The sequence below is a fragment of the Lichenostomus cassidix genome, unplaced genomic scaffold, assembly GCF_008360975.1.
Source record: "Lichenostomus cassidix isolate B80296 unplaced genomic scaffold, HeHo_3.0 HiC_scaffold_39, whole genome shotgun sequence".
Classification (NCBI taxonomy): domain Eukaryota; kingdom Metazoa; phylum Chordata; class Aves; order Passeriformes; family Meliphagidae; genus Lichenostomus; species Lichenostomus cassidix.
In genome coordinates this window covers 1011984-1025687 of record NW_028147446.1, presented here as the reverse complement: position 1 = coordinate 1025687, position 13704 = coordinate 1011984, and the positions used below count along the sequence as shown (strand labels likewise).

At 58.0% G+C, this 13704-nt stretch overlaps 2 protein-coding genes and 2 long non-coding RNA genes across 4 annotated transcripts in view; 1 reads left to right on the top strand and 3 right to left on the bottom strand.

The window, feature by feature from the left end:
* Nucleotides 1-223, bottom strand: part of LOC146422641 (A.superbus venom factor 1-like) — a 52903-nt gene extending 52680 nt beyond the window's left edge. Inside the window, exon 1 of the mRNA XM_085046001.1 lies at nt 126-223. Coding sequence (XP_084902127.1) covers nt 126-190 — 65 coding nt within the window. The 5' untranslated portion in view covers nt 191-223. The remainder of the gene's footprint in view (nt 1-125) is intronic.
* Nucleotides 224-1664: 1441 nt separating this feature from the next.
* LOC146422640 (uncharacterized) lies at nt 1665-2805 on the bottom strand. The gene is made up of 5 exons (XR_014848043.1): nt 2770-2805; nt 2449-2560; nt 2131-2230; nt 1867-1903; nt 1665-1716 (listed from the first exon to the last, which is right to left on the bottom strand). It is a non-coding gene; the product is annotated as an uncharacterized LOC146422640 (long non-coding RNA).
* Nucleotides 2806-3404: 599 nt separating this feature from the next.
* Nucleotides 3405-3986, bottom strand: LOC146422639 (uncharacterized). The gene is made up of 3 exons (XR_014848029.1): nt 3883-3986; nt 3567-3839; nt 3405-3532 (listed from the first exon to the last, which is right to left on the bottom strand). It is a non-coding gene; the product is annotated as an uncharacterized LOC146422639 (long non-coding RNA).
* Nucleotides 3987-4240: 254 nt separating this feature from the next.
* Nucleotides 4241-13704, top strand: part of VAV1 (vav guanine nucleotide exchange factor 1) — a 40853-nt gene continuing 31389 nt past the window's right edge. Inside the window, exons 1-7 of the mRNA XM_085046002.1 lie at nt 4241-4444; nt 5788-5904; nt 5995-6053; nt 8140-8205; nt 9113-9221; nt 11241-11330; nt 12138-12206. Of these exons, the coding sequence (XP_084902128.1) occupies nt 4241-4444; nt 5788-5904; nt 5995-6053; nt 8140-8205; nt 9113-9221; nt 11241-11330; nt 12138-12206 (714 nt within the window). The remainder of the gene's footprint in view (nt 4445-5787; nt 5905-5994; nt 6054-8139; nt 8206-9112; nt 9222-11240; nt 11331-12137; nt 12207-13704) is intronic.

The following is a 13704-nucleotide window of genomic DNA, read 5'->3' as shown; positions in this document are numbered from 1 at the left end:
GAGAATCCCAAAGTTTGGGGGTCCCAAAAAAGGACATTTTGGGGTCCCAAGGGTCGGAATTTTAGGGTCCCAAAAAAGGACATTTTGGGGTCCCAGGTGAGGATTTTTGGGGTCCCATCACTCACAGCTGACCCCACGCGGGGGTCCCGAGCAGCAGCAGCAGCAGGTGGCCGAAGAAGGACAACGCCATGGCCGGAGAGGGGACAGCAGGGGACAGCGAGGGGACAGCAGGGGACAGCAGGGGACAGCGAGGGGACACTGGGGACACTGGCCAGGGGGTGTCCCTTTATCCTGGCCGCGGTGGTTAATGGGTAACCGGACCCTTGACCCACCCTGGGGTGGGGGATGGGGAGACGCTCCGGTCGCTTTGTGTCACTTTTTGTCACTTTGTGTCACTTTTTGTCACTTTGTGTCGCTTTGTGTGGCTTTGTGTCGCTTTGGGTCACCCAGCGGTGTCGCCAGGGGGGTGGCAGCAGGCTGGGTGGCCCCAGGGTGGGGGATGGGACCCTCCTGACCCCCCCCCGCGGGGTGGGGGAGGGGCGGAGAGCTCCTTCCCTCATTTCGGGGAAATCGAATCGAAGTTTCCTCATTTTTATGGTTTTTTTTTGGTTTGTTTTTTTTTCCGGGATTGCGACATCGCGGGGACAGCGCGGGGACAGCAAGGGGGGTGCGGACAGGGCTTGGGGGGACAGCAGGGGGACAGGAGGTGACATTGGGGGACAGGAGGGGACACTGGGGGACAGTTGGGGGACAGCTGGGGGACACTGGGGGTAGCTGGGGGACAGTTGGGGACAGCTGGGGACACTGGGGGACAGGAGGTGACATTGGGGGACGGCAGGGGGACAGCTGGGGGACAGCTGGAGACACTGGGGGACAGCAGGGGGACAGGAGGTGACATTGGGGGGACAGTTGGGGACACTGGGGAGGACAGCTGGGGACACTGGGGGGACAGCAGGGGACAGCTGGGGACACTGGGGGACAGGAGGTGACACTGGGGGACAGCTGGGGACACTGGGGGGACAGCAGGGGGACACTGGGGGACAGCTGGGGACACTGGGGGACAGTTGGGGACACTGGGGGGATAGCTGGGGACAGCAGGGGGACAGCTGGGGACAGTTGGGGACACTAGGGGACACTGGGGGGACACTGGGGGACAGCTGGGGGACAGCTGGGGACACTGGGGGACAGCTGGGTGGGGGTGGGTGCTGCTTGAGACCCCCTGGTGCCACCTGGACATCTGGTGACACCTGGTTCCTGGACATCTGGGTCACACCTGGTTCCTGGACACCTGGGTGCCACCTGGACACCTGGGTCATCTGGACACCTGGGTGCCACCTGTTTCCTGGGTGCCACCTGGACCCCTGGGTGTCACCTGGGTGGTCACCCCTGAGACCCTGAAAGGACCTGGACACCTGAGTGCCACCTGGACACCTGGGTGGTCCCATCTGGCCCTGGACACTTGGGTCACCTCCTGGACCCCCAAAAGGACCTGGACACCTGGGTGTCACCTGGACCCCTGGGTGGTCCCACCTGGTTCCTGGACACCTGGGTCACCTGGACACCTCGGTGCCACCTGGCCCTGGACACCTGGGTCACCTCCTGGACCCCCAAAGGACCTGGACACCTGGGTGCCATCTGGACACCTGGGTGGTCCCACCTGGACACCTGGGTGGTCACCCCTGAGACCCTGAAAGGACCTGGACACCTGGGTGCCACCTGGACCCCCAAAAGGACCTGGACACCTGGATGTCACTTGGGTGCCACCTGGACACCTGGGTGCCACCTGGTTCCTGGACACCTGGGTGCCACCTGGACACCTGGGTCACCTCCTGGATCCCCAAAAGGACCTGGACACCTGGGTGTCACCTGGACCCCTGGGTGGTCCCACCTGGTTCCTGGACACCTGGGTCACCTGGACACCTCGGTGCCACCTGGCCCTGGACACCTGGGTCACCTCCTGGACCCCCAAAGGACCTGGACACCTGGGTGTCACCTGGGTGCCACCTGGACACCTGGGTGGTCACCCCTGAGACCCTGAAAGGACCTGGACACCTGGGTGCCACCTGGACCCCCAAAAGGACCTGGACACCTGGATGTCACCTGGGTGCCACCTGGACACCTGGGTGCCACCTGGACACCTGAGTCCCACCTGGACACCTGGGTGGTCCATCCTGAGACCCTGAAAGGACCTGGACACCTGGGTGCCACCTGGACACCTGGGTGGTCCCACCTGGGTCACCTCCTAGATACCTGGTGGGACTTGGACACCTCAGTCCCACCTGGTTCCTGGACACCTGAGTCCCACCTGGACACCTGGGTCATCTGGACACCTGGGTGCCACCTGTTTCCTGGGTGCCACCTGGACCCCTGGGTGTCACCTGGGTGGTCACCCCTGAGACCCTGAAAGGACCTGGACACCTGAGTGCCACCTGGACACCTGGGTGTCACCTGGTTCCTGGACACCTGGGTCACCTCCTGGACACCTGGTACGACTTGGACACCTCAGTCCCCCTGGACCTTGGTCATTCCCACACCCTTGGCGGGTCCTGGACACCTGGACCTGTCCTTGTCCCCAAGGTCACCATGTCCAGGTCACATTCTCCCTAAGGTCACCATGTCCAGGTCACCTTGTCCCCAAGGTCACCATGTCCAGGTCACTTGGACCCTCATGGTCACCATGTCCAGGTCACCTGGACTCCTCCTTGTCCCCAAGGTCACCATGTCCAGGTCACATTGTCCCCAAGGTCACCATGTCCAGGTCACCTGGACCCTCCTTGTCCCCAAGGTCAGCACATCCAGGCCACCCACTGTCCCTCGCTGTGTCCCCAGCCCCCACCATGTCCATGTCCCCAAGGCCACCCCAGGGTGGTGGCACCTCCTCCCAGTGCCACCGCGGCGACAGGAAGATCCCCGGAAGTCACCCAGGAGCCACCGCGGCTCACTTCCCCTTGTCCCCCGCGTCACCTCCGCTGTCCCCAAGTGCCACCACCAGGCCCGGCCGGGCCGTGCCGCCAGCGCTGACCACCTGAGTGTCCTCCAGGCCACTGGACTGTCCCCAGCGGCGGGGTGGACAGGAGAAGGAGACCGTCGGGACGCGGCGGTGGGACGTTTGTCACCGGTTGTCACCGGAGGTGGCCCCGCGGGGCCCCAGCGCCTCCGGTTCCTTCCTGGGGGGAAGGGAAGGACCTCCTCGCGTGGTGGAGCTGCTCCAGGAGGGGCTGGAGGCACCTGGGGTCAGCCAGGGGTCAGCCAGGGGCTACTCTGCTGGTGCTGCTCTGGGCAGGAGTGGTGACACTGGTGACACTGGTGACATTGGTGACACTGGTCTGACCTCCACTGGGGTCTCATCTCCAGGATCTGATCTCCACCAGGATCTCATCTCCATTGGGATCTCATCTCCACTAGGATCTGATCTCCACTAGGATCTGGTCTCCACCAGGATCTCATCCCTGCTGGGATCTCATCTCTACCAGGATCTCATCTCCATTGGGATTTCATCTCCACCAGCATCTCACCACCACCAGGATCTGATCTCCACCAGGACCTCATCTCCATTGGGGTCTCACCTCCACTGGGATCTCATCTCCACCAGGATCTCATCTCCACTGGAATCTCATCTCCATCAGCTCCTCCACAGAAGTTCATCCCACCAGGACCAACCTCCATTGAAGTCCATCCCACCAAGACCCACCTCCATTGATTCTTCCACAGAAGTTCATCCCACCAGGACCCACCTCCATCAGCTCTTCTGCAGAAGTTCTTCCTACCAGGACCCACCTCCATCAAAGTTCATCCCACCAAGACCCACCTCCATTGAAGTTCTTCCCACCAGGTCCCACCTCCATCAGCCCTTCCACAGAAGTTCTTCCCACCAAGACCTACGTCCATCAAAGTCCATCCCACCAAGACCCACCCCCATCAGCTCTTCTGCAGAAGTTGATCTCACCAGGTGCCACCTCCATCGGCTCCTCCACTGAAGTTCATCCCACCAGGAGCCACCTCCATTGATTCCTCCACAGAAGTTCTTCCCACCAGAACCCACCTCCACCAACTCCTCCACAGAAGTTCATCCCACCAGGACCCACCTCCATTGGCTCCTCCATCCAAGTCCATCCCACCAGGTCCCACCTCCATCGAAGTTCATCCCACCAGGACCAACTTCCATTGGCTCCTCCATCCAAGTCCATCCCACCATCTCCCCCCTCCACCGACGGTCCCCGGCCGCCGTCCCCGCGTCCCCATGGAGAAGTGGCGCCAATGCGCCCACTGGCTGGTGGCCGCGCGCGTCCTGCCGGCCGGACACAGGGCCAGCAGCCCCGGGGGACAGGTGTGGGACCTGGCGCAGGCGCTGCGCGACGGAGTCCTGCTGTGCCACCTGCTCAACGCCCTCCTGCCCCGCGCTGTCCCCTCGCGGGACATCTGTCCCCGGCCGCAGATGTCACAGGTGAGAGCCGAGGTGGGGACAGGGGGGTTGGGACGGGGGTGGTGGCAGTGGGGGTGGGGAGGAGGTGACAGTGATGGTGGGGACATTGATGGTGACAATGACAATTGGTTGATGGGATTGAGGGTGATGGGACAATGACAATGGTGGGGACAATGGAGCTGATGATGGTGATGGGGACATCGATGGTGACAATGACCATTGGTTGATGGGATTGAGGGTGATGGGACAATGACAATGGTGGGGACAATGGAGCTGATGATGGTGATGGGGACATCGATGGTGACAATGACAATTGGCTGATGGGATTGAGGGTGATGGGACAATGACAGTGGGGATGATGATGGTGGGGACATCGATGGTGACAATGACAATTGGCTGATGGGATTGAGGGTGATGGGACAATGACAGTGGGGATGATGATGGTGGGGACATCGATGGTGACAATGACCATTGGCTGATGGGATTGAGGGTGATGGGACAATGACAATGGAGGGGACAATGGGGATGATTATGGTGACATTGATGGTGACAATGACCATTGGCTGATGGGATTGAGGGTGATGGGACAATGACAATGGTGGGGACAATGGGGATGATGATGATGGGGACATCGATGGTGACAATGACCATCGGCTGATGGGATTGAGGGTGATGGGACAATGACAATGGGGATGATGATGGTGATGGGGACATCAATGGTGACAATAATTGGCTGATGGGATTGAGGATGATGGGACAATGACAACGGTGGGGACAATGGGAATGATGACGGGGACATCGATGGTGACAATGACAGGGCTGGGGTGATTGAGGGTGATGGGACAATGACAATGGAGGGGACAATGCAGATGATTATGGTGACATTGATGGTGACAATGACCATTGGCTGATGGGATTGAGGATGATGGGACAATGACAATGGTGGGGATGACAATGATGATACCGGTGGCACTGGTGACACTGGTGGCGCTGATGACACTGGTGACACTGGTGACACTGATGATACCGGTGGCACTGGTGACATTGGTGACACTGATGACACTGATGGTGCTGGTGACATTGGTGACACTGATGATGCTAGTGACACTGATGATACTGGTGACATTGATGACACTGGTGACATTGATGGTGCTGGTGACAGTAGTGACACTAGTGGCACTGATGATACTGGTGACACTGGTGACATTGGTGACACTGATGACACGATGATACCGGTGACACTGATGGCACCGGTGACACTGGTGACACTGGTAACACTGGTGGCACCGGTGACACTGGTGACACTGATGACACCGGTGACACTGATGGCACCGGTGACACTGGTGACACTGGTGCCACCGCAGTTCCTGTGCCTGAGGAACATCCGCACCTTCCTCACCGCCTGCGCCGACAAGTTTGGTCTCCCCAAGCATCGCCTCTTCGGCGCCTTCGACCTCTTCGACGTCCAGGACTTCGGCAAGGTGCGGTCAGCTGTCCAGCTGGCCTGGGGGGGTGGCGTCCAGGGGTCTGGGTGACACCTCAGCCCCTCAATGTCACCTCGCTGTCCCCAGGTGATCGACACGCTCTCCACGCTCTCCTGGACGCCGATCGCGCAGAGCAGAGGATTCACGTGAGTGGACAGGACTCGGGTGTCCAGGCCAGTGTCCAGTCCCAGTGTCCAGTCCCTGAAGGACCTCAATGTCCAGTTCCTGAGGGTCCCTGGTGTCCAGACCATCAGAGTCCCAGATGTCCAGTCCCAAGGGACTCAGGTGTCCAGTCCATGAGGGTATCAGATGTCCGGTCCCTGGTGTCCAGTCCCTGGTGTCCAATCCCTGAAGGACCTCAATGTCCAGTCCATGAAGGACCCCAGTGTCCAGTCCTCAGGGTCCCAGATGTCTGGTTCCCAAGAGTCCCAGGTGTCCAGTCCCTGGTGTCCAGTCTGTGAAGGACCTCAATGTCCAGTCCCTGAAGGACCTCAATGTCCAGTCCATGAAGGACCCCAATGTCCAGTCCATGAAGGACCCCAATGTCCAGTCCATGAAGGTCCCTGGTGTCCAGTCCATGAAAGACCCCGATGTCCAGTCCTCAGGGTCCCAGATGTCCGGTTCCCAAGAGTCCCAGGTGTCCAGTCCCTGGTGTCCAGTCTGTGAAGGACCTCAATGTCCAGTCCCTGAGGGTTTCAGGCATCCATTCCCTGAGGGTCCCTGGTGTCCAGTCCCAGTGTCCAGTCCCCAAAAGACCCCAACATCCAGTTCCTGAGGGTCCTTGGTGTCCAGTCCATCCAAGTCCCAGATGTCCAGTCCCTGATGTCCAGTCGCCAAAGGACCTCAATGTCCACTCCCTGAGGGTCCCAGGTGACCAATCCCTGGTGTCCAGTCCCTGAAGTTCCCAGGTGTCCAGTCCATGAAGGACCTCAATGTCCAGTCCCTGAGGGTCCTAGTGTCCGGTCCCTGAGGGTTTCAGATGTCCACTCCCTGAGGGTCCCTGGTGTCCAGTCCCTGATGTCCAGTCCCCTCCCCAAGGGACACAGGTGTCCAGTCCCTGAGGGTCAGTGCTGTCTACTCCCTGGTGGTTGGCAGTGTCCAGTTGATGGTCAGTGCTGTCCACTCCCCAAGATTCAGCAGTGTCCAGTCCCTGAGGGTCAGTGGTGTCCGGTCCTTGGTGTCCAGTCCCCAGTGTCTGGTCCCTGAGGGTCCCCAGTGTCCACTCCCCGATGGTCAGTGCTGTCCACTCCCTGGTGAAGTGTCCAGTCCCTAGTGTTCACTCCCTAGTGTCCACTCCCCAGTGGTCAGCAGTGTCCAGTCGATGGTCAGTGCTGTCCACTCCCTAATGGTCAGCAGTGTCCAGTCCCTAGTGTCCATTCCGCAAGGGTCAGCAGTGTCCACTCCCTGATGGTCAGTGCTGTCCACTCCCTGATGGTCAGCAGTGTCCACTGGTGTGTCCCTGGTGTGTCCCTGGTGTCCACTCCCTGGTGGTCAGCAATGTCCAGTCGATGGTCAGTGCTGTCCACTCCCCATGGTCAGCAGTGTCCAGTCAATGGTCAGTGCTGTCCACTCCCTGGTGAAGTGTCCAGTCCCTAGTGTCCACTCCCAGTGGTCAGCAGTTTCCAGTCCCTAGTGTCCACTCCCGGTGGTCAGCAATGTCCAGTCGATGGTCAGTGCTGTCCACTCCCCATGGTCAGCAGTGTCCAGTCAATGGTCAGTGCTGTCCACTCCCTGGTGAAGTGTCCAGTCCCTAGTGTCCACTCCCCAGTGGTCAGCAGTGTCCAGTCGATGGTCAGCAGTGTCCAGTCGATGGTCAGCGCTGTCCACTCCCGATGGTCAGCAGTGTCCAGTCGATGGTCAGCAGTGTCCACTCCCTGGTGAAGTGTCCAGTCCCTAGTGTCCACTCCCAGTGGTCAGCAGTTTCCAGTCCCTAGTGTCCACTCCCGGTGGTCAGCAATGTCCAGTCGATGGTCAGTGCTGTCCACTCCCCATGGTCAGCAGTGTCCAGTCAATGGTCAGTGCTGTCCACTCCCTGGTGAAGTGTCCAGTCCCTAGTGTCCACTCCCCAGTGGTCAGCAGTGTCCAGTCGATGGTCAGCAGTGTCCAGTCGATGGTCAGTGCTGTCCACTCCCGGTGGTCAGCGCTGTCCACTCCCGATGGTCAGCAGTGTCCAGTCGATGGTCAGCGCTGTCCACTCCCGGTGGTCAGCAGTGTCCGGCCGTGTCCCCCCAGGCCGTTCCCGTCCGAGGACACCGTTGGGGACGATGACATCTACAGTGGCCTCTCGGACCTCATCGAGTGAGTGGGCAACTGGGCTGAACTGGGATGGACTGGGGGCTACTGGGAGGGCCTGGGGGCTACTGGGAGGTACTGGGGGACACTGGGGGCTACTGGGAGGTACTGGGGGCTACTGGGGGCTACTGGGATGTACTGGGGTGTTTGGGGACATTAAAGGGGATTTGGGGACATTAGAGAAGATTTGGGGACATTGGGGAAAATAGCTGGGGGCGTTTGGGGACATTAAATGGGATTTGGGGACATTAAAGAGGATTTGGGGACATTGGGGACAACAGCTGGGGGCGTTTGGGGACATTAAAGGGGATTTGGGGACATTGGGGAAAATAGCTGGGGGCGTTTGGGGACATTAAAGGCAATTTGGGGACATTAAATGGGGATTTGGGGACATTAAATGGCATTTGGGGACATTAAAGGGGATTTGGGGACATTAAAGGGGATTTGGGGACATTAAAGAGGATTTGGGGACATTAAATGGGGATTTGGGGACATTAAAGAGGATTTGGGGACATTATAGGGGATTTGGGGACATTAAATGGGGATTTGGGGACATTATAGGGGATTTGGGGACATTAAATGGGGATTTGGGGACATTATAGGGGATTTGGGGACATTAAAGAGGATTTGGGGACATTATAGGGCGTTTGGGGACATTAAAGGGGATTTGGGGACATTAAATGGGGATTTGGGGACATTAAAGAGGATTTGGGGACATTATAGGGGATTTGGGGACATTAAAGGGGATTTGGGGACATTAAAGAGGATTTGGGGACATTAAATGGGATTTGGGGACATTAAAGAGGATTTGGGGACATTAAAGAGGATTTGGGGACAGCCAGAGGCCCCCGGGGGGGTGTTTGGGGTGTCCGGGGGTGTCCGGCGGATGTCCCCAGCTGTCCCCTGGCCGCAGTGACACGGCCGAGGAGGACGATGACCTCTACGACTGCGTGGAGGCCGAAGGGGACGACGGCGACGACATCTACGAGGACCTGATGAGGGTGGAGCCGAGCCCGGCCGCGGTGGGTGTGACCCCGAAGCACCTGGGGACCCCAAAAATTATACCTGGGAGATCCTAAAATCACCTGGAGACCCCAAAAAAATACCTGGAGACCCCAAAAAATACTTGAGATACCCAAAAACCACCTGGAGACCCCAAAAAAATATACCTGGGAGTAATCAAAAATCATCTGGGAGATCCCAAAATCACCTGGGAGATCCCAAAAAATACCTGGAGACCCCAAAAAATTACCTGGGAGATCCCAAAATCACCTGGGAGATCCCAAAAAATACCTGGAGACCCCAAAAAATTACCTGGGAGATCCCAAAAAATACCTGGGAGATCCCAAAAAATACCTGGGAGATCCCAAAAATACCTGGGAGATCCCAAAAAATATACCTGGGAGATCCCAAAAATACCTGGGAGATCCCAAAAATAGCTGGGAGTTCCCAAAAAATATACCTGGGAGATCCCAAAAATAGCTGGGAGATCCTAAAATCACCGGAGAGATCCCAAAAAATATACCTGGGAGATCCTAAAATCACCTGGAGACCCCAAAATCACCTGGGAGATCCCAAAAAAATCACCTGGAAGACCCCAAAATCACCTGGAGACCCCAAAAATATACCTGGGAGTTATCAAAAATACCTGGAGACCCCAAAAAAATACCTGAGATACCCCAAAAAATACTTGAGATACCCAAAAACCACCTGGAGACCCCAAAAAAATATACCTGGGAGTAATCAAAAATCACCTGGAGACCCCAAAATCACCTAGAGACCCCAAAAAATACCTGGGAGATCCCAAAAATACCTGGAGACCCCAAAAATAGCTGGGAGTTCCCAAAAAAAAACCTGGGAGATCCCCAAAAATACCTGGGATACCCAAAAAATTACCTGGGAGATCCTAAAAATATACCTGGGAGATCCCAAAATCACCTGGGAGAGCCCAAAAATACCTGGAGACCCCAAAAAATACCTGGGATGCCTGAAAATCACCTGGAGACCCCAAAATACCTGAGATACCCCAAAAAAATACCTGGGAGTCATCAAAAATCACCTGGGAGATCCCAAAATCACCTGGAGACCCAAAAAATCACCTGGGAGTCATCAAAAATAGCTGGGAGTCCCCAAAAAAATACCTGGGATTCCCAAAATCACCTGGGACACCCCAAAACCACCTGGGAGTCATCAAAATCACCTGGGAGATCCCAAAATCACCTGGGAGATCCCAAAATCACCTGGGAGTACATGACTGTCCCCACGATTGTCCCCATGTCCCCTCACTGTGCCCATCGCTGTCCCCACACTGTCTCCATCACTGTCCCCATGTCCCCATGTCCCCACACTGTCCCCATGTCCCCTCACTGTCCCCATGTCCCCTCACTGTCCCCTCACTGTCCCCATGTCCCCATGTCCCCACACTGTCCCCATCCGTCCCCACGCTGTCCCCATCCCTGTCCCCATGTCCCCATCCCTGTCCCCACACTGTCCCTCTCACTGTCCCCATGTCCCCATCCCTGTCCCCACACTGTCCCCATGTCCCCATCCCTGTCCCACACTGTCCCCCTCACTGTCCCCATGTCCCCATCCTGTCCCCTCACTGTCCCCATGTCCCCATCACTGTCCCCTCACTGTCCCTCACTGTCCCCATGTCCCCATCCCTGTCCCTCACGTCCCCATGTCCCCATCACTGTCCCCTCACTGTCCCCTCACTGTCCCCATGTCCCCATCCCTGTCCCCACACTGTCCCTCTCACTGTCCCCATGTCCCCATCCCTGTCCCATCACTGTCCCCACACTGTGCCCATCCCTGTTGCCACACTGTCCCCATGTCCCCATCCCTGTCCCATCACTGTCCCCACACTGTGCCCATCCCTGTTGCCACACTGTCCCCATGTCCCCATCCCTGTCCCCGTTGCTCTCCCCACACATGTCCCCACACTGTCCCCATGTCCCCACACTGTCCCCATGCTGTCCCCACATTGTCCCCTCACTGTCCCCATGTCCCCATGTCCCCTCACTGTCCCCATGTCCCCACAGAGGTCAGGGGTCGATCGGAGGCTCTGCTGCCTCCAGGAGCTTCGGCAGACTGAGGAGAAATACACTGAGACCCTGGAGTCCATCTGCCAGGTGGGGACAGCGGGGACATCAGGGACATTGGGGACATCGGGGGGATTGGGGACACTGGGGACATTGGGGACAGCGGGGACATCGGGGGGATTGGGGACATTGGGGACATTGGGGACATTGGGGACATTGGAGACATTGGGGACATTGGGGACATTAGGGACATTGGGGACATTGGGGACATTGGGGACATTGGGGACATTGGGGACATTGGGGACATTACGGACATTGGGGACATTGGGGACATTGGGGACATTGGGGACATTGGGGACATTGGGGAAATTGGGGACATTGGGGACATTGGGACATTGGGGACATTGGAGACATTGGGGACATTACGGACATTGGGGACATTGGGGACATTACGGACATTGGGGACATTGGGGACATTGGGGATAATGGGGTACACAGAGACCCTGGAGTCCATCTGCCAGGTGGGGACAGTGGGGACACTGGGGACATCAGGGACAGTGGGGACATTGGGAGGATTGGGGATACTGGGGACATCAGGGACATTGGGGACATTGGGGAAAGAGAGGGGATTGGGGACATTGGGGACATTGGGGACATCAAGGACATTGGGGACAGCAGGGACATTGGGAGCATTGAGGATATGGGGATATTGGGGGACACTGGGGACAGCAGGAGGATTGGGGACATTGGGGACATTGGGGACATTGGGGATGTTGGGGACATTAAGGACATTGGGGACATTGGGGACATGGTGGGAAATGGGGACACTGGGGACACTGGGGACATCGGGGCCATCCCAGTGACTCCCAGTGTCCCCAATGTCCCCAATGTCCCCAGCACTTCCTGCGGCCACTGCGGCACTTCCTGAGCGCTCAGGACATGGAGAGTGTCTTCGTCAACGTGGAGGTGACAGTGACTGACCGGTGACACCGGGGACAGCAGGGACCTTCCCAGTGACCTTCCTAGTGACCTTCCTAGTGACCTTCCTAGTGACACCAGTGACACTGGGGACACCGGGGACCTTCCCAGTGACACCAGTGACACCAGTGACCATCCCAGTGACCATCCCAGTGACCATCCTAGTGACACCAGTGACACCGGGGACACCGGGGACCTTCCCAGTGACACCAGTGACACCAGTGACCATCCTAGTGACCATCCCAGTGACCATCCTAGTGACACCAGTGACCATCCCAGTGACCATCCCAGTGACACCAGTGACACCAGTGACCATCCCAGTGACCCTTCTAGTGACCATCCTAGTGACACCAGTGACACCAGTGACACCAGTGACCACCCCAGTGACACCAGTGACCATCCCAGTGACCATCCTAGTGACACCAGTGACACCGGGGACACCGGGGACCTTCCCAGTGACACCAGTGACACCAGTGACACCAGTGACCATCCTAGTGACCACCCCAGTGACCATCCCAGTGACCATCCCAGTGACCCCAGTGACACCGGGGACACCGGGGACCTTCCCAGTGACCATCCCAGTGACCATCCCAGTGACCATCCTAGTGACACCAGTGACACTGGGGACACCGGGGACCTCCCAGTGACACCAGTGACACCAGTGACCATCCCACTGACCTTCCTAGTGACCATCCCAGTGACCCCAGTGACACCGGGGACACCGGGGACCTTCCCAGTGACCATCCCAGTGACCATCCCAGTGACCATCCTAGTGACACCAGTGACACTGGGGACACCGGGGACCTTCCCAGTGACACCAGTGACACCAGTGACCATCCCACTGACCTTCCTAGTGACCATCCTAGTGACACCAGTGACACCGGGGACACCGGGGACCTTCCCAGTGACCTTCCCAGTGACCATCCCAGTGACCATCCCAGTGACCATCCTAGTGACACCAGTGACACTGGGGACACCGGGGACCTTCCCAGTGACACCAGTGACACCAGTGACCATCCTAGTGACCATCCTAGTGACACCAGTGACACCGGGGACACCGGGGACACCGGGGACCTTCCCAGTGACACCAGTGACACCAGTGACCATCCTAGTGACCATCCCAGTGACCATCCTAGTGACACCAGTGACCCCAGTGACACCAGTGACTATCCCAGTGACCATCCCACTGACCTTCCTAGTGACCATCCTAGTGACACCAGTGACCATCCTAGTGACCATCCCAGTGACCATCCTAGTGACACCAGTGACCATCCTAGTGACCATCCCAGTGACCTTCCTAGTGACCATCCCAGTGACCATCCCAGTGACCATCCCAGTGACACCGGGGACACCGGGGACCTTCCCAGTGACCATCCCAGTGACCTTCCCAGTGACCATCCTAGTGACACCAGTGACCATCCCAGTGACCATCCCAGTGACCTTCCTAGTGACCATCCCAGTGACCATCCCAGTGACCATCCCAGTG